Genomic DNA, 19205 nt, shown 5'->3' with positions numbered 1-19205 from the left:
GGAGAACATGTGGCTAAACATGTCACTCCTGGTCTGTATCCCAATTCAGGGTCTGCAGCCTTAAAGGCCGCGTTTTAAGGCCGATTACGTCACAGCAACGCGACGAAGGCTGTCCCAATTCGAAGGCTGCTCGAAATGCAGCCCTCAAATGTATCCTTCATTTCCCTGAATTCTAAGGATGTGTCGGTGTAGACTTCGTGGCCCAACATATCCCAGATTGCATAGCGCGGCGGTGGGTGTGGATAATTTTGCCGAAAAAAACGGTGGAAGCGGAGCAGCCAAAGTGTAAACGTTTAAAAGTAAGTACTGTTATGATGTCTCAACAGGACCTGGAAAAACTAGTCCATGCATTCATCTTTAGTAGGCTTGATTATTGTAACAGCATCTTTACAGGTCTACCTAAAAAAATCAGTCAGACAACTGCAGCTCATTCAGAACTCTGCTGCTCGAGTCCTCACTAAGACCAAACAAGTGGACCACATCAGTCCAGCTCTGAGGTCTTTACTCTGGCTGCCTGTCCGTCAGAGGATAGACTTTGAAGTTCTGATGCTGGTCTATAAAGCTCTGAATGGTTTAGGACCAAGATACATCAGTGACCTCCTGACCCAGTATGAACCTTCCAGATCCCTCAGGTCACCTGAATCCGTTTTTTTTATCAGTTCCCAGAGTCAGAACCAGACACGGAGAAGCTGCATTCAGATTTTATGCTCCATATATCTGGAACAAACTCCCAGAAACCTCAGATCAGCTGAAACACTCAGTTTATTTAAATCCAGGTTGAAGACTCACCTGTTCTCAGCTGCATTTGAATTACATTTTGAATTGCATTTGAATTGCATTTGAACTACACCTCTTATAAGGTGTAGTTACACACCTTATAAGAGAAGCACATGAGAAGAGAGGCGACCTAGCTGTATTGTGGCTGGACCTAACTAATGCGTATGGGTCGATCCCACACAAACTGGTTGAGCATGCTTTGCACCTCCACCATGTCCCCAGCAAGATCAAGGACCTAATCCTGGACTATTACGCCAATTTCAGGCTTAGGGTCACTTCTAGGGCAGTTACTTCAGACTGGCACCGACTCCAAAAAGGTATAATAACAGGCTGTACCATCTCAGTTACGCTCTTTGCCCTGGCAATGAACATGGTGGTAAAGGCTGCGGAGGTGGAGTGCAGAGGGCCGTTAACAAGGTCAGATGTTCGTCAGCCCCCTATCAGAGCCTATATGGATGACCTCACCATTACAACATCATCAGTTCCCGGGTGTAGGTGGATCTTGCAAGGTCTTGAGAGACTCATCTCATGGGCAAGGATGAGTTTTAAACCTTCCAAGTCAAGATCGATGGTACTGAAGAAGGGCAAGGTGACGGACAAGTTCCGGTTCTCAATTTCAGGAACCATTATTCCATCCATAACGGAACAACCAGTTAAGAGCTTGGGGAAACGCTTTGACTCCAGCCTGAAAGACTCTACTGCTATTCAGAAGGCAAATGAGGAGCTGGGAGCGTGGCTTATTAAGGTGGATAAGTCCGGCTTGCCTGGAAGATTTAAAGCCTGGATCTACCAGCATTCCATCCTGCCCCGAATCCTGTGGCCCTTGCTTGTCTATACAGTTCCAATAACTACTGTGGAATCCCTTGAAAGAAAGATCAGTGGCTTTCTTCGTAAGTGGCTGGGACTTCCCCGCAGTCTCACCAGCGCTGCCTTGTATGGGACAAGCAACAGCGTGCAGTTACCCTTCAGTGGTCTCACAGAAGAGTTCAAGGTGGCTCGCACACGAGAAGCCCTACAGTACAGAGATTCTAAAGACTGCAAGGTGGCATCAGCAGGCATTGAGGTAAGGACAGGAAGAAAGTGGAAGGCTGAGAAGGCAGTTGAGGTGGCGGAGTCACGCCTAAGGCAGAAAACACTAATGGGGGTCTTAGCAACAGGGGGAGCAGGCTTGGGGTACGTCCCAAAGGCCCAGGTCAGCAGGGCACAGGGAAAGGAGAGACACCAGCTACTCCAGGAAGAGGTCCGAGCAGGTGTGGAGGAGGAGCGAGTAAGCAGAGCTGTAGGCCTTGAGCGGCAGGGAGCATGGACAAGGTGGGAGGGCACCTTGCAGCGCAAGGTCACCTGGGCAAACATCATGCAGGCAGACTTCCACCGGATCCGATTCCTAGTGCAGGCAGTATACGACACTCTGCCAAGCCCAGCAAACCTCCATCTGTGGGGAAAGCGCGAGACACCTGCCTGTCCCCTGTGCTCTGGAAGAGGGACCCTAGAACACTTCCTTAGCAGCTGCCCAAGGGCCCTGGCCGATGGTCGGTATCGTTGGCGGCACGACCAGGTGCTCAGAGTAGTTGCTGAAAAGATTGCCTCAGCAATCAGCACCAGCAAGCATCATCATGCTCCGAGGAAGGCAATCTCTTTTATTAAGGCTGGAGAGAAACCCCAGGTGCGCCCACATTTGACAACTGGCCTTCTCAACACAGCCTCTGATTGGCAGCTACAGGCTGACCTGGGTAAACAACTAAAGTTCCCTCAGAACATTGCAAAAACATCACTCCGGCCAGACTTGATAATTATTTCTGAGGCCTCAAAACAGCTGATCATGCTGGAACTCACAGTGCCCTGGGAAGAGCGGATTGAGGAGGCTAATGAAAGGAAACGAGGAAAGTACCAGGAACTAGTGCAAGAGTGCAGGGGAAGGGGCTGGAAGACTTTCTATGAGCCCATAGAAGTGGGTTGTAGGGGCTTTGCAGGACGATCACTCTGCAAAGTCCTAGGCCGGCTGGGCGTGGCTGGGGCAGCCAAGAAGAGGGCCATCCAGGCTGTGAGTGAAGCGGCAGAGAAAGCCACAAGGTGGCTGTGGATTAAGAGGGCTGATCCGTGGGTAGCTACTGGTACGCAAGTCGGGGCCTGATCACCCCCGGCTGGGTCGCCTGGGCGAGGGTGTATGATGTTGTGAGACCCGAAACACCTGATGACCCTAGGATACATCACTGAAGATGCGTACCAGTGCATCCAGGAGATGTGTCTTTATAGTTAAACTCTGGCTGAGCCAGTGACGCCTAGGAAGAGTCTAGGTGACAACCAAGAAAGTTTGGTGACGACTGGAGAGACAGATGACAGCTCGGAAAGACGGCTCCAGGGGCAGGGTGGGCTAGCATCCCGGTCTGCAGTTTTCGCGAGAAAGCACCCAAAAAGCTATGGAAAGCCCTAAAGAAAGATACCCCCAGGAGACCCCGAGAGGGGGGGAGGATGAGGTCTCCAATCGGACGGACTTAAGGTTAACGACTAATGCAATGGAAAGGACTACGAGTAAGACATGTATCTGCGGCAAGCTGTGCAAGAACCAGCGTGGCCTAAATGTCCATCAGGCTAGAATGAAATGTTTGGAGCGGGAGAGTGAGGTGCAACGCACAGGTCCTGAACCTGGTGAGACGCAGGAGGAGCCCGGCCAGGAGGCACCCCACAGAGCCCAGTCCCTCCATGCACAGGACTCTTCCAATCCAAGCAGTGTAGTTCCACAACAGCGGATTAAGTGGCCCCCAGCCAGCAGCCAGAGCGAGTGGCAGAAGTTTGATGAGGATGTCTCCAACATCATACAAGCTGTGGCCAAAAGAGAGAGACCCGAAACACCTGATGACCCTAGGATACATCACTGAAGATGCGTACCAGTGCATCCAGGAGATGTGTCTTTATAGAATAAAGCACCAAATCCACACTTTTAAGCTTAAATTCTTTTTAATCAATTTTAAATCATGCTTTTTATTTTTGTTTTTTAATGTCTCTGTAAAGCACTTTGAATGACCTTGTTGTTGAATTGTGCTATATAAATAAACTCGCCTTACTGAATACTATGTCACTTATTTATGTGCAAATGTTTAATAATGAAGAACATTAAAGCATTACTGTTGGCCACATGTCGGCAAAGTTATGTGACATTAGTGATGTTTGTACTGACTTGGTTTTAAAGCCTTTAAAATATTCGCTGTTCAATAGTCGACCTTAATCTTACACAGAATGTGATGATTTTATGGATAATTAAAGTCAGTCATATATCCACAAACACAACAAGCTGAAAGTCAGTGATGCTGCTCGGTTTGCAGTCCTGAATATCACGGCACAAGCAGGATTCACTGCACTGTTAATGTTAGCTATGTTATATTGCTGCCTCTGTTCGGTGGTGTCGAGCCAAACGGACTTTAACGTGTGTTTGAACGAGCTGACGGTTCACTCGTTAAGCTGAAAGAAAGATGCCTCCGTGCAAGCTTGAACATGTTGCGTGTGCCGTCGGAACTGGATTTCAGTCTAAACTGGTGTCCGTGTTGGTCCTGCAGAGAATCAGAGTTGGAAAAGTTGTTAATGTAGCAAAAAACAAAATGTAATGCATTTTGTTCATAATCTCTTTAAAGTCATGATCTTTTTTTTTATCGCTGTCACTGGAGTGGGTAAATGAGTCTGCAAAGTTAAAAAAACAGATTTACATTTATTGTTTATTACTTTTATCGTCATCATCCCATTTATACACATTTAAGAAATAACGTGTAAAATAACCTTTTGTTTGCATTTGGAGACTCGGCGTTTGAACCATCCCAGATATCTGCACCAGGGAACCAACTTCTCAAGCCGGTAAAAAGGTCAAGGACACAGTTACACGATCGCTAAACTAACCTGTTTTTGAATAAAAGAAAACCATATAAGCATGATCCCTGGAATCTCGGTTTAAAAAAAGAGAAGCACTACAAATTACTTTTCTTATGTTTAGTATACAGGAGTTGCTGCTCACACTCTGAGTTGCACTAGTGTGTCTGTCAGACGCCCGCACGCGCAGTCACGCCGGACACTTCCTGACCTTATTTCCACGAGCCCTCGACTCAGCTGCAAAGTTCTTACGGGGTCAGTTTCATCAGAATTATCTGCCATCATTCAGACATAAGTTGAGCAATGGTTTAACCAATTTTTTCCATCAAGCCATGAAGGGATGCCGGAATTAAACAGAACATAGGATGTAAGTTAAGGAAATATAAGTTTGACCTTGGAGCACATCTCCTTCAGCGTTCACAATAATGGATTGCATTTCTCTCAGTCAACTGACTGTTTAGGGGGGAAAGCGGCTAATAGTTAGTGGGCTCTGTGTTTGTTGTTTTTTAATCACACTAGGAGTGAACAAAAGCAGAAAACAACCCTGTAAAGATGCAGACTGTGATAGTCTGGTATATACCACAAATCTTACCAGCTGTAACTGAGTTTTTTGTGGTTTAAGTTATAAGTACGTGTCAAGACTTCTGTCTCGCAGCAACATTGCCGATGTGATCCTTCTTTTTTGTTCCCTATTAATGATCTACGGTAATATGTGATATTGCCCCCATAAAATAATAAGGCTTTAATGAAATCATTGTGATACAGAGATTTGGATTCTTGTGCGTGCAATGTGCATGAAGTAGATAAACAAGAAATTTAGTCAAGATTGGATGTACTTCTGTGTTTACCAACTGCTCCAAACTGACTTTATGCTTCATACGTGTCAACTCAGGGAACTCCTGTTGTGACCTCCCCTCTGTGAGCACACACGCACACACGCACGCACGCACGCACACACACACATGCACACACACACACATGCACACACACACATGCACACACAGAAAGAGAGAAACAGAGATCATTAATGCAGAGGATTGCAGCAGTTCTTGTATTTTCACTCTCTGCTGGATTTTAGATGAACAGTCACATAAATCTCGCTCCAAATTATTTGAAAAAAACATCAAAGTATCACAGTATCGTGTTTTTTTGTTAGGGTCAAACTTCTCTTTGGGTAAAAATTAAGCCAACATCCAAGTGTCAAAGGTCGGTTCCAGGATGAAGGTCAAAGGGAAAGTCCCTGGGACGCTTCCGGTTATGTTTCCATCCGGCGTAGTCATCTGACGGGTCCGTGCTATATCGCCCTTCCTGACCCGGACTGGTATAACGTTTTGTAGAAAAGTTTGATCGATTCGCATGTCTGTCTGTGCTGTGCTTTACAAACACTCTTAAAGAAAAACAAACATCAGCCAAACACACGGTTCATCCTGATTGTCAGGTGTCGGCCATCCAGATTCCAGAGGTGCTGTGAAAGGTCATAAAGTTAACACTGTGCTGTAAAAAGAAGGCTGGAGTGCACCGAAACTGGTAGAGATGCAGGTATCTGGTCGTCCTGGGTTCCACAGACTATCAGCTAAAAAGAATAAACACATTAAATTGCTGCACATTTGTAGAATAACATTTAAGATTACTTTAAAAATATTTTTTTATTACATTAAATGTAAACAGTCAAATGGAAGTCTTTCTAAAGTTATATCATGATATTTATATTATGAAAAGCAGATTTTTGACAATTTAAGGTTTTTACATTTTTAGATAAAATAAACACAAAAAAACAAATAACAAGAACACAAAACTGGCAAACCCAACCAAAACTGACCAAAATCTACTGAAAATACTCCCACACGACAGAACCTCTCCTCTGCCTCTCTGGCTCCATATCTCTCAATAGAACGATCTGTGGTTTGCTATCTCTCACCATCAGAACGCTCCACAAATCCTGCGAATGATTCACTTCCTTATAAACAGTGTTGGCAAGTTATTTTGAAAAAGTAATTAATTATAGTTACTAGATACTTCTTCAAATAAGTCACTTAGTTAGTAACTGAGTTACAGGATTCTAAAAGTAATTAATTACTTGAAAACTAACTATAGCGTTACTTAAAAAAAAAAAAAAACGTTTAACCCTCTGGGCTCCAGGAGATAATTGGCCAATTTTAACTACTTTTGATTTTACCTCCATATTTCACCTTTACAAACGATTTACTTTGCCTTGTTTGGCATCATTCTTTTCAGCACAACCTCAAGTGTCTGAATTTACAGTCATGTTCTCATTTTGACATACTGTACTGACACAATTGATCTAAAATCAGACAAAAACATAAAATCCGAGTAGAAAAAGTTATATATTTTACTGTAACCACCACAAACATGTTTAATGAATCACATTTCATAATTTTACATGCAAATATTAATTGACAATTTTAAAATCATATGCAAAAGTTTTGCAAACAACAAAGTTTTTGCAGCCATTTACCTTTTACCCCTTTTTTATAACCATTTCAAACAATTTACAGAACAATCAGCTGTTCTGCATTCAATAAGATGCCACACAAATTATTTGTGCCACTCCAAATATTTCTGTCCACTATAAAGGAAAACATCACAGCCTGATACCTGCAGGTCTGACAGCAGCAGGTGTATCACTGCTGTTTCTACCTGGAGACAGCAGTCGCTACTACTAGACACTACCTTTGTTCAATAATTAGACACAATAACAGTACTTTCATTACAGCAAATATATATGGTTACAATAATAAATCTGAAAATGATAAATTACTTGACTCCTTAGAAGAAATAATGAATAACTCCTTACTAAAAGATAAAATGGTTAGAATGCAGATTAATAAATTAATGGCTCATTATGGAATAAAGCTAACAGAGAGAAGTCCTTTTGTACCAATTGGGAACTTTTTAAATTTGAAGCATGCAAATTCTTGAGAAGATATGGGAGTCAAATTATTAAATCAAGGAAAGCTGAAGAGGAAGAAGTGATCAGCAAAACTGCCTCTTATTACCAGAAATCCCCAGAAGAAATCTCAGAGGAAGATAAATTAACTTTACTAGACCTTCAAAATAAATTGGACGGTTTATATCAGAATCAGAATCAGAATCAGAATACTTTATTGATCCCTGGGGGAAATTATTTTTTGTTACAGTGCTCCATTTTAAACCAATATTAAAACAAGACAGACAATACGCTAATATATATCGATGCAAGGCTGAGGGTGCTTTTGTAAGATCCAGGAAGAGGTGGCTGGAGGAGGGAGAACAAAATTCTGCTTTTTCAGGCTTGACAAATACAGATCCAAAACCAACTAAATATTAATGGCACTGTCTCTGACAATCCTAGAGAAATTTCACATTTCTGTGCCAAATTCTATACTAAACTGTACAACTCAAACTATGATGAGGATGTCTCAACACTGTTTCTCAATAATATTAAAAACCTAAAAACTATTGTTGTGGAAGATAGAAGTCTCTGTGACAGCCCTCTGACTGTGGAGGAAGTTTGTAATTCTATTTCTGCACTTAAGGCCAACAAATCTCCTGGCACAGATGGTTTAACTGCAGAGTTTTATACATCATTTTCTAATCTCCTGGCTGCGTTCTTACTGCAGGTTTTCATAGAAAGTATAGAGAATAACACCCTCCCTCCTACTCTTACTCAGGGTCTCATAACACTTATTCCAAAGCCAAACAAAGACTTACTTCTTATTGATAATTGGAGACCCGTCTGTCTGCTCAATAATGACTATGAGATTATGGTTTTAGTACTTGCTAACAGAATTAAAGAGTTCTTGGATACAATTATCGATGAGACACAATCAGGCTTTATGAGAAACAGACACATTTCTAATAACATTAGACTGGTTTTGGATCTACACTCAACAAAAATATAAACGCAACACCTTTGTTACTGCTCCCATTCCCCATGGGATGGACGTAGAGACCTAAAATTCATTCCAGATACACAATATAACCATCCCTCCCAAACAGTGGTCACAAATCAGTCCAAATGTGTGGTAGTGGGCACATCTGCCATATTGAGATAATCCATCCCACCTCACAGGTGTGCCACATCAGGATGCTGATCTGACATCATGAGTAGTGCACAGGTGTACCTCAGACTGCCCACAACAAAAGGCCACCCTGGAATGTGCAGTTTTTTGCGCTATTGGGGGTCTGGGGACCCAGAACCGGTCAGTATCTGGTGTGACCACCATTTGCCTCATGCAGTGCAACACATCGTCGCATGGAGTCTATCAGATTGTCAATTGTGGCCTGTGGAATGTTGGTCCACTCCACTTCAATGGCTGTGCGAGGTTGTTGGATATTCGTGGGAACTGGTACACGCTGTCGTGAAAATTAGTAAAGACATCGACCGCATGCTCTTTAATTTTATATGGAAAAACCATAAGCAGGTCCTCTTAGCGTGGACCCTCATTTATAAACACAACTTCTCACCACACATATAACTCATCTGGAACAACAGAGATATTTTATTTCAAAACAAATCACTTTTCCTGGAAACTTGGGTCCAAAATGGGATCCTATTGATGGCTCAGCTGGTTAATAAAGAGGGAGTACGACTTACTTACAATGAATTCCTTACACTATATAATTTTCCCATCAGTGTTTGGGAATTCTCAATGGTGCTTGGTGCCATACCCTCAGGTACTTTAATGTTATATAAAAACACTGACAGTTCAATATCTACCTCTGTCACTCTCCCTGATCCAGCTGAGTCAGCAGTGGGAAAAATCTGCTTTTCACAGGAACTTGGTAACAGCAATAAGAGAATACGTAGTTTATTCCAAGAAGATATCGTGTCTCTCCCATATATATAATATCTTACTGGAACCAACATGTTCCAGATATCACCTGGAAGACCGTCTGGATGATCCCATAAATATCTAATTGTAAACAAGGTGAAGGAAATCTCATATAAAATTCTTCATAAATGTTACCCAGCCAGTCACTATATGGTAACATTTAAAAGAGACTCACGTACTCATATAATTATTTTTTTTACCCCTGGTTTTGTATGTTCATGTTCTGTTCTTTCTTAAACTTCATCTATTTGTATGTTGTATACTTATTGTGTTTCAATAAAGTTCAGTAAAAAAGTACGTTCTAAATGACGCTTCAGACGTCACTAATCACGTGACTCTGGCCAAACGAATCAAGCCTCGACAAAGTGCTTCTGAAGCAGCGTGTTGATCTTTTTCACACACGCACCGGAGCGTCAGCTTCAAGCGGACCATCGCTACCTCTCACATCTAAAGGTAAGTGTCAAGGTAACTTTGAACTGAGTTCAGTCAATCTCGAGTTTTTCGAAGTTTTCTGAATGAAGTTTTCTGTTGCTCTCTGTGAGAGGAGACCGTTAAAGGCGAGGCTCTCCAGAGTGTAGCAAAACAGGAGACCACAGCTGTGTGTGTGTAAGTGTGCAAACGAACAGATTAGAAGTGCAAGTGAGCCACGAGTAAAGAAAGGTCACGTTTCGTGATTTGTTTTTCTCACCACTGATCACGCGCTCAACACTCTACACATACTTGCATCACACGCGCGCTCTCAAGCATCGGTATAGGGCTTTGAAGCTGACGTCACGCCGCAATGCATTGTGGGAGCGGATCTAGAAGGGTGGCAAGTGCCACCCTAAAATGATCCCTTGCCACCCCAAGTGCCACCCCAGTTTTGCATATGAAACTGTTGTTTATTAAAATAAGATAGCATTAACAGTTTGAGCGTAGTTACAGTCAGCTGTGAATATAAATGTTAAAACTGAATATATTGCATAGCGTCCCCCCCCCCCCTCCATCAGTAAAAAACGGTTCAGCCCATAGCAGGACCGGCTTTTTTCTTTTTTTCAGTAGTTTCACATAAGTTTGTAATTTTTACTCCAGGATGCGGATGGATGATGTGCGTCCTGCGCCACCCATACGATCTGGGGCGTATCGGAGCCATTTTTGGACTGCTTGTGCAAAGACAAACTCGGACATAGAGTTTGCCCCTAACTGCTGCGTCAGGCCATCTAGGACAAAAATACACACACAAACAAAAAAAGTGAATTAGAGCACATGAATAAGCTCTTGTTAACTGTCTTCAGCGGGGAGAAAGTATGTAAACTCCTAGGCTGATAAACATGAAAGTTACCAGGCGTAAATCTGCAAACTGCCGCATTTGATTCCCAAAGAGCTATGAGCGGAAAAAGTGATAAGTCTTAGCATGGTGTGTCGTGTATCCTTTAAAACAAAATAAACATGGGGGTCTTCGGGCTGTACAAACTACAACCTGAGGACTAAACAAGCTGAAGACCAAAGACTCCATCTCCAGATTAACCGGACATGAAAGTCTTGTTATTAAGAAAGACAAAGTAATATAACAAAAACTGGACAGGAAATGTGAAACACACCCAGCAGATCAATTGATCCCTTTATTGTTCACTTTAGGCTCATAAAACTACAATAAACGGTAAAACTTACAGCGCTGTGCAGATGCATGTTTGGTATCTTTAAATGCCCTTTTTTGCTTTGTCTGGTCCTTGGTTTTTTTCCCTGCCCAGTTGAGTACCGAGGCTTGTTTGTAATGGCATAAGCCATTACACAGCGGACTCGCACCTCCAGTGTGGTCCCTCCAATCAAGGCAAAGCGTCTCCCCTATAGACACATTTTAAGAGATGTAATTAGCGTGTCTCGTGTCTTAAATGTGTATGCAAGTGCTTGTGTGTATAATCAACATGCCGTCGTTATGTATTTAAATCACATCTGACAGCTATTACACTTTATAGTTACAAAGTGTACATAACCTTTATATACTTACCATTGCCTTATTTGCCTCTTGTGATCTAAGAGCTGCCTCTGCATTGTTTAGCTCCTCAATGTTGTGCAAGGGCAAATCCAGAGGCAGTACCCCAGCATCTACCGATTCATTGCAGCAGGGATGGCGGATGGCTCTGACCTCCTCACGGAGTTCATTAACTGCTCTGGTCCGGTCTGACAGCATAGTTAACATCTTTTGTGAGGTCGCATCTGTTTCAAAGAACAATTCTAGAAAGATTAATGGCTTAAGCAGTGAGAGGCGAAAAACTAATATATCCATAAATGATGGTGTAACATTCTGCATTCAAGTATAAGTTGTTCTAACTGCTAAAAGTGTTTGCTAGTTTTTGCCTGTCACATATATTTGATATTTGTATATGTAGCTGCCATCACCAGTGTGTGAATTGTGTGTGAATGGGTGGATGACTGAATGTGTAAAGCGCTTTGGGGTCCTTAGGGACTAGTTAAAGCGCTGTACAAATACAGGCCATTTACCATTTATACCATGTAAAATCTGAAATTCCAAGATTTTCAAACTTGCCTTGTAATAGTGGCCTCACAGAGTCTCTGGACTCTACAGAAAAAAATCACAACAAGATGACATTCAGGAGTATAAATTTGTGCTTTGAAGATAAGAGCACAATGACATTGTGATTCAGCTTTAAAACAATTTGAAAAGCATACCATCTATAGGGAAGTCCTCGACATCAGACTCTGCATGCTGGGGAGATCGCAAAGCTGTGTCATTTTGTGTGTTCTGCCAGAGTGGCGAAAGGTGCCGGAAGCTGGGCGGGGCATTATGATGCTCGCTGTCAGTGGGCTGGGGGGAAGACTGCGGAGTGGTGAGGGCTGTTTAGAAAAAGTTAATTTTTGTTAAGTGGATGGTAGTTACCAAATCAGATCTGAAAAAAAGAGGAAAAATAGGGCACAATGTCAATAAGGAGGGAAAACTAGATACAAAGACGGCTCATAGAAGCTGAACCGAGTCCTATGTGTGAAGGGACAGTAACTGCGTGTGCATATGTAAGCATTTAAACACTGAAGATAGTAAAATTAACAGTATTTTGTCTAAGTCTGCCATTGTAGGAATTCATGGCACCAAGACAAAAACGTGGCGCACAGTGTGACGTCAAAATAGGCGCACACCTTTGACGCTGCGTTTTCTCCGTTTTCCTCGTCCACACGTAAATGCTAAAACGGAGTTTTCGAAAATATCCACCCTAGCAGGCTTCTGTGGAGATCAGGGAAATTATTTTACTACTATTGTTAAATAATCATCATCATTACCATTGCATTAATAATATAATTTACAGTATTGATATTGCATTCAGATGTTTAAACAGTGTGTGTGTCTTTCAGAAAGACTAAGTTGCAGGCTGACAGGAAGTTGCAGGCTTTGCAGAAATGAAACAAGTTATTCTGAGGAGCTGGTTAGACGAGGCTATTTGAATTACTAGGTTATTCAAATTGTCTGGTATACTTTTATATTCTTTTATTAAGCTTTTAGTAGAGGTTCTTGATTAGAACATTTATTCAATATAGTACATATAGTTTCAGTTAGGTTGTTACACATAGAGTTGGATGTCTCGAGACCACTTTTACGTGGTCTTGGTCTCGTCTTGGTCTCGACGGACTTTTGTCTTGGTCTTGGTCTCGCTGTTTCGGTCTTGCGTTCTCAAATCGACATAGTGTTCGGAAGATTTGGAGTCAACCATCAGCGGAGTGGGGGGGGTGGCTTACTGGGCTTAAGCCCGTGTCATTTTTTCAGAAGCATGGGGTCTTTTGGAGTGTAATTTTTTTAGTTAGATGCCTGACTGACAACTGTATAAAACAAAAACAACACACGAAGCACAGAGCGCACCGTCGTAAATTCCCCCTAATTTTGGTATGATCCGAGCTCAGGCACTAGGCGACTGAGCACAGCACCCATGTGAGCGAGGGGGGAGAAGCTGCTGCCTGCGAGTTTGCTGCAGACAGAGGAGAGCTTAAGTTTGACCAGGTACCAAAGCAAATCATTCGTACTGAACTAATAATGTAAATATGACGGTGTATCACAAAAGATTGATATCAAACTGATCACTTGGTTGCGTTACTTGCTCTTCGAGTGAATCAACAAATGGATAAATAAAAAGCCGAACAGCAATGCTGATTTTTTAGAGAGTCTTAGCTTACATTTCATATTTTCAGTTGTTTCCCTCCACGGCTAAACAAACTCTCTAAATCGGTTTCAATTGTGTACTGATGAACACAACAATGGACATAAGGAGCTTCTTTCAAAGAAAAAACTCAGGTAGATGTTATTTTATATATTGTGCTTTGGATGTTGTTCAGTATATCTATGCAAAACAAGAGGAATTTCAATACACAGCAGTATATTCACAGTTGAAACCAGATATTTACATACACTTTATGGAGAAAACATAAAAACTTTTTTTGCTGTTAAACATCAATTTAGAGTAAACTTTTGTTTTAGATAAATAAATGTTGAAATATCTTTTGAATTAGTTAAATGTCAGAATAAAAAGAGGGAGCTGTCTATTTTAATCACTTTCATGAAATTTAGGAGTACATATACACTAAGTTTATTGTTAATTAATAAGAAAACTCCAGACGATTCGATTCTGAGCTGAAGAAGCTTCTGATAGGTTAGTAGAGTCCATGTGAGTAAATTGGTGGCACAGCTGTGGATGCATATAAGGCAAAACACAGAGCCTGTTTCTGTGACATGGGAAAATCAAGAGATGTCAACCAAAACACCAGGAAAAGAACTGTGGAGCTCCATAAGTGTGGCTCAATTTTGAATACAATTTGGTGCCATTTGCAATTAAGAAATACAGATAGTTTCTCTCTTTACTCTTAAAGTTAACAAATATGTTTTTTATATTTATCAATCTAAAAAAATAAACATTTAGTCTGATTTGATGTTACAATTAAAAAAGTGTTTGTGTTTTTATCTGAAGAGTACATAAATATGTGGTTTCAACTGTATATTTGATGATGTTGGTGTTTGGCTTGTCAGCACAAAGAGGGAGAGAGAGGAGCAGAGAGGGAGAGAGAGGAGCAGAGAGGGAGAGAGAGGAACAGAGAGGGAGAGAGAGGAACAGAGAGGGAGAGAGAGGAGCAGAGAGGGAGAGAGAGAATGACGACAGAACAGAGATGGAACAAGAGCAGGTGAGACACACATGTTAGTCAAATGGTTGTTTGCCAAAACTCATCAGAACATGTATCTAGTACCTAGTGTTTCTTTTTAGATACCATTTGTTACTTTTCAAATTCTATATTTATTAAGTTATGCAGCTTGTTTGCACAACAAGGCTAAATAATTATATAAACTTTTCTCAATCTAAATATTGTACTTTGGTAGAATTAAAAAATAAGTGTAGTGCAGGTCTATGATGATTTTTAGTGCTACTATCATCTAGTTCTGATTCTGGTTCTGTCTTGGTTAAGTCCTCAGTAGTCCTGGGCCCTATTTCAGGAAGCCGGTTTAGTGCAAACTCTGAGTAAGTATACCCTGAGTTAACGAAAACTCTGGGTTTTCGGTTTCACAAAGCGAGTTTAGATTAATCCTGAGTGAGTTACTATGACGACACACTCCGTGAAGCTAACTTGCCCCCTAGCAGGTTTACTTCAACTAACCCTGACGTTCTCCGCCTCTGTGTCGGAAACCTGACTGTAGGAAGTGTCAGACATGGCGTGCTCCTTCCTTGAAGAGCCAGTAGATGTTGAAGCCCAAATTCTCCGCAGAGCTCTCCGCTGGGAGAGAGTGATCAGAGCGCGTTTGGACATTTTATCATTTCCTGATGATTTTCTGTGTGAACGTCACCGTTTCTCAGCACAATCTATAATTCATTTGAATAACATCCTCAGGCCTAATATTGCTCATGTGACACATCGCGGACATTCTCTCAGTTCTGTACATATTATTTGTATCGCACTTCGGTTTTTTGCAAACGGGAGCTTTCTGTATAATATTGGTGATGCTGAGCACGTTTCCAAGGCTACCGTCTGTCGGGCAGTCAGGAATGTTACAGTTGCACTGAAACGTCTCCTGTACTTGTTTGTGGTGTTCCCATTATCACAAATGTGGAAGCCAACTGCTCAGCCTCTGTGAGTGGTGGTGGTGGAGGACCCCCACCTGTTTTTCGGGCCTCTGCTTTTTTTCTGTTGGCTATAACGGGTCACATTTGAGCATACAGAGTAATCAAATATGTACTTGTAATGTGCTCAGATAATTTCAATAAGTGCTTACAGAAAGAAAATTAATGTAGCCTCTAACTGCAATTGATTTACATCGGACAAACAGACCAAGCACTATGGCTCATAATACAATTACACCTTACCTGTTTGGACTATATTTTTATATTTCATTTTTACTTGCTGCCAGGCACGTTTGGGGCCTGTTGGGTTGCACCTGCGCTCACATCACATCACAAAATAAAATGTATGAGATAAAAAATAAAATAAAATATAATAAAATAACGTGTTAAATGGGTGGAAATCCCTAGATCAATGTTTAAATTAACACTCACGCATTGACTCTGTCAGCTATGTTTTGCCATGCATGCTCCCTTTGTTTTGCAGCTGAGGCTGTGTTACTTTTTTCCTGCAAAATTTGCATGTTATCGGCATATGCTGCCATCAGAATTTCGGCCTCAAGCGCTGTAAGGTACGTTGACCGCGCCTTCTTTCCCTCCGTCTCCATGGTGACTCGCTTAATCTGTGCTCCACTAATCAGGGCTTTATGTATCCTCGTGCGCGCGCTTAACTCGAGGTTAAAGCAACTCCGCGTTGATTGAACTAATTGTTATCAGCCTTTCTGAAACCGAATATTCCGAGTTGGACAGTTCGGGGTTACTCAACCCTGAGTATCGTTTTTCACTCTGAGTTTTCTAAACCGGCTTCCTGAAATAGGGCCCTGATTTTGAACTGTTGTAGTCCTGTTTTAATTCCGGATCAGTTCTGGGTCTGGTTGAATTGGGGTTTAGTCCCTGTGTCTTGATACAGGCCCGACTTTGTTCTGCCTTGCTGCTTAATTAAAAAAACTAGTTTAAGGTGTCCTGCATAGAATAGCATCTGGCTGCAGTTTAAAGACTTTTTTTGTCTCGGTCTCGGTCTTGGTCTTGGTCTCGTCTTGACTCGGTCTCGGTCTTGGTCTCGTCTCAACTTGTTCTTGGTCTTGTCTTGGTCTCGATACCCTCTGGTCTTGGTCTTGTCTTGGTCTCGATACCCCCCTGGTCTTGGTCTTGTCTTGGTCTCGATACCCTCTGGTCTTGGTCTTGTCTTGGTCTCGGATTAGGCGGTCTTGACTACAAGTCTAGTTACACATAAGGATGAGCCTCTGTTCTGGTGAAAGGTCAGAAGTGCAACGGGTGAGATGAGAGAGCATTTAAGGGCGAGACACACATACAGTTAGTGAGCGTTAGTAGGCAAGAGGTGACATACACATATACGCACACACATTAGTTAGACTCATTTATAGGTGAGAAGTTGGTCATGTTTGTCTCTGGAAAGAGGAACAGTTTCTTGTTGTCTCTGCAAGAAAGAGGAACAGCGTCTGGCAGGATGTGGGGCTCGTGTTCCAGACGAGATAGAAGACAACGTTCTTTTAAACCGTGTTAAAAGTCATTGTGCTTTTGATTTGACGTATGTATATATTCTGTCTGTGACGTATGAAGGGGCGTCATTAATTCAAACCCTGATGCTATAAAAATCTGTGTATGCTTTGATTAAGTCGGAGAACCGTTCCTGTCTGCGAACAGGCACTGGTCTTCCCACGCGTGTATTCATTAAAATCAATTGTTTTGACCAAGATCTTCTGGACCATGGTTGTTTGTACTCTCCTTCATCAATATTTGAACCTTAACACTTCTTTAAAAATCTCAGTTTTCAGTTAACGAAAACGCAGTTTACGTGTGGACAAAAGGTGCAAACACAAGTTAGGTGAGCGTGCAACGTAAAGTTTGAATTGAGTGCGAATTGAAGCGGGTGCTCTCCAATCATTAAAAGTAACAAAGTCATTGAACACATTTATACAGTTACCTTTACGTTTATCAATTATATATCACAGATTTAATTTTTTTGTAGTACTATGCTAAAAAGCAACTACAGAGCGAAAGTCTGGGTCAAGCGCCGAGGCGATGGCAAGAACAAAGGAATCCTCGACGCGTTAAAGCTAGCTTTGTAAGGGATTATAACAGCAAAGTATGAAACGAAAATGTTTTCTTTGTTGATAGACTTTGTTTGCAGTGCAATTTATTTGTTGCCAGATTGTAAGATGAAAGTAGACACAGTTTCAGGCTCCCACATTTTGTCCGAAACTGTACATTAACGAGTTTTTTTTTCCTTTTTTTTCTTTCTTTTTTTTGCTGTTATTCAAATGCAACCGTGGAAATAACGAATAGAAAAAAATTCATTCATTCTTACCTTATACTAATCGTGGTGCAGGCCAGTGCAGTACATGAACTGATGCCTTCTCCGGTCAATTCCGCTGAGAGTAAATCTAATGTCCTCCTCTACTGTACAAGACAATGGTTACCTGGAGGGATGTACCAATGTGATAGGGGTGCTGCAGAATAGTCCAAGTGATCGCTGCTTTAATTTCCCGGTCAACTATACATAAATTGCATGTCGACACGATTTTTTAAAGCTGGTGCACTAGACCAAAAGTCATTGATAACAAAAGAACAATAAATCTACTTTCTCCGGTACTTTATACGCGCTCAGTTGCAATGCAATTTAACGCTCAACTACAGATCGATGGCTTTTTGATGGTGGCCAGCGCCGAATGATGGTCAACTATAAATAGATGTTTTCTCGACGTTGTTGTTGTCACCTGGTCGACTACAAATAGATCAAATATCAATGACAAAAAAACAACGGTAAATCAACTTCATTACAAGGGCAAACCTGGTAGGGTCCGTCAGACCGGTGACAGCCATCCAGGGAACCTGTTTCAGTTGCCGAAGATTCCGCGAATTCGCTCCACCGCAGCGAAGATGAGGTAAGAGAAGGCGGGAATGCTGAATCTCTTCAGCCAAGCCGACAACAGGTACCAGCCAGGTGCCAATAGGTTCCAGGAAGCGACAGGAGACAAAACGCCAGTGCAAAGGTCTGAATTCAGTCAGAGTGCATTCGGAAACTAATCTGTTACTGCCAGATGAAAGAGCCAAATATGATTTCAGTTTCACGAGTAGCCCGCTACGTTTTCCCCGACATTTAAAGCGCTTCCTCTTATGAGATGTGGTAGGGGTGTAATCCAGGTGATGCGGTACTCCAGATAGTAGCAGAGGTAGAAAAAAGTCCTGTCCATCAGCGTTAGTCCTTCCCAAATTCTCTGTGGCAAATCGAATATTTAACAGAGCTTCACGATCGTAGGTCAATAGAGAGTCAGCGTTGTTCAATAAAAGTGACGAAAACAATAGAAACACGCAGAGCAAAAGTGGATCCGACAACCGTGGACGGCGAGCCATGCACACCGGCACCATCTTACACGGAAGAATATATATATTTCGAGATGATGGCAGCAGCAGCAGCCGTTCTTCTCAGCATGAGTAGCTTAATGTTGTTCGTGTGTAATTCACGTTGAGTAGGCTAACCACGTTATTACATTAATGCATGTAAGGTGAACTAGCAAACATCATCATAGCTACATGCGGCTGTCTTCTTGTTTGATGGCAGATACTCCCTTCACCCTGGCCAAAAAGGCTAAAATGACCAAAGAAAAAGTGGAAAACAGTTAAACATGAGAGG

At 42.0% G+C, this 19205-nt stretch overlaps 2 protein-coding genes and 1 long non-coding RNA gene across 3 annotated transcripts in view; 2 read left to right on the top strand and 1 right to left on the bottom strand.

Moving 5' to 3' along the window:
• Positions 1-610: 610 nt before the first annotated feature.
• Positions 611-3911, top strand: LOC146567047 (uncharacterized). Its single transcript, XM_085285837.1, has 2 exons — positions 611-632; positions 861-3911. The coding sequence occupies exons 1-2, from the start codon at positions 611-613 to the stop codon at positions 2906-2908; spliced, it is 2070 nt and encodes a 689-aa protein (XP_085141963.1). The 3' UTR covers positions 2909-3911.
• Positions 3912-4019: 108 nt separating this feature from the next.
• Positions 4020-6743, bottom strand: LOC146567046 (uncharacterized). Its single transcript, XR_014893866.1, has 3 exons — positions 4778-6743; positions 4546-4662; positions 4020-4322 (listed from the first exon to the last, which is right to left on the bottom strand). It is a non-coding gene; the product is annotated as an uncharacterized LOC146567046 (long non-coding RNA).
• Positions 6744-9843: 3100 nt separating this feature from the next.
• Positions 9844-19205, top strand: part of LOC146567045 (uncharacterized) — a 34066-nt gene continuing 24704 nt past the window's right edge. Inside the window, exon 1 of the mRNA XM_085286664.1 lies at positions 9844-9920. The gene's annotated coding sequence lies outside the window, so the exon portion shown is untranslated. The remainder of the gene's footprint in view (positions 9921-19205) is intronic.

This window comes from Mchenga conophoros, linkage group LG9, assembly GCF_057382185.1.
Source record: "Mchenga conophoros isolate Kocher_MC1m ecotype Shallow Benthic linkage group LG9, M_conophoros_male_GT1.1, whole genome shotgun sequence".
Classification (NCBI taxonomy): domain Eukaryota; kingdom Metazoa; phylum Chordata; class Actinopteri; order Cichliformes; family Cichlidae; genus Mchenga; species Mchenga conophoros.
Note: the sequence above shows the minus strand (reverse complement) of the source record. Positions and strands in the feature narration are given on the sequence as shown.

Coding starts and splice junctions, on each gene's coding strand:
- LOC146567047 (XM_085285837.1), top strand. CDS start 611: ATGAACCTTCCAGATCCCTCAG. Junction 633..860: donor GAACCTTCCAGATCCCTCAG/GTCACCTGAATC, acceptor ACCTCTTATAAG/GTGTAGTTACACACCTTATA.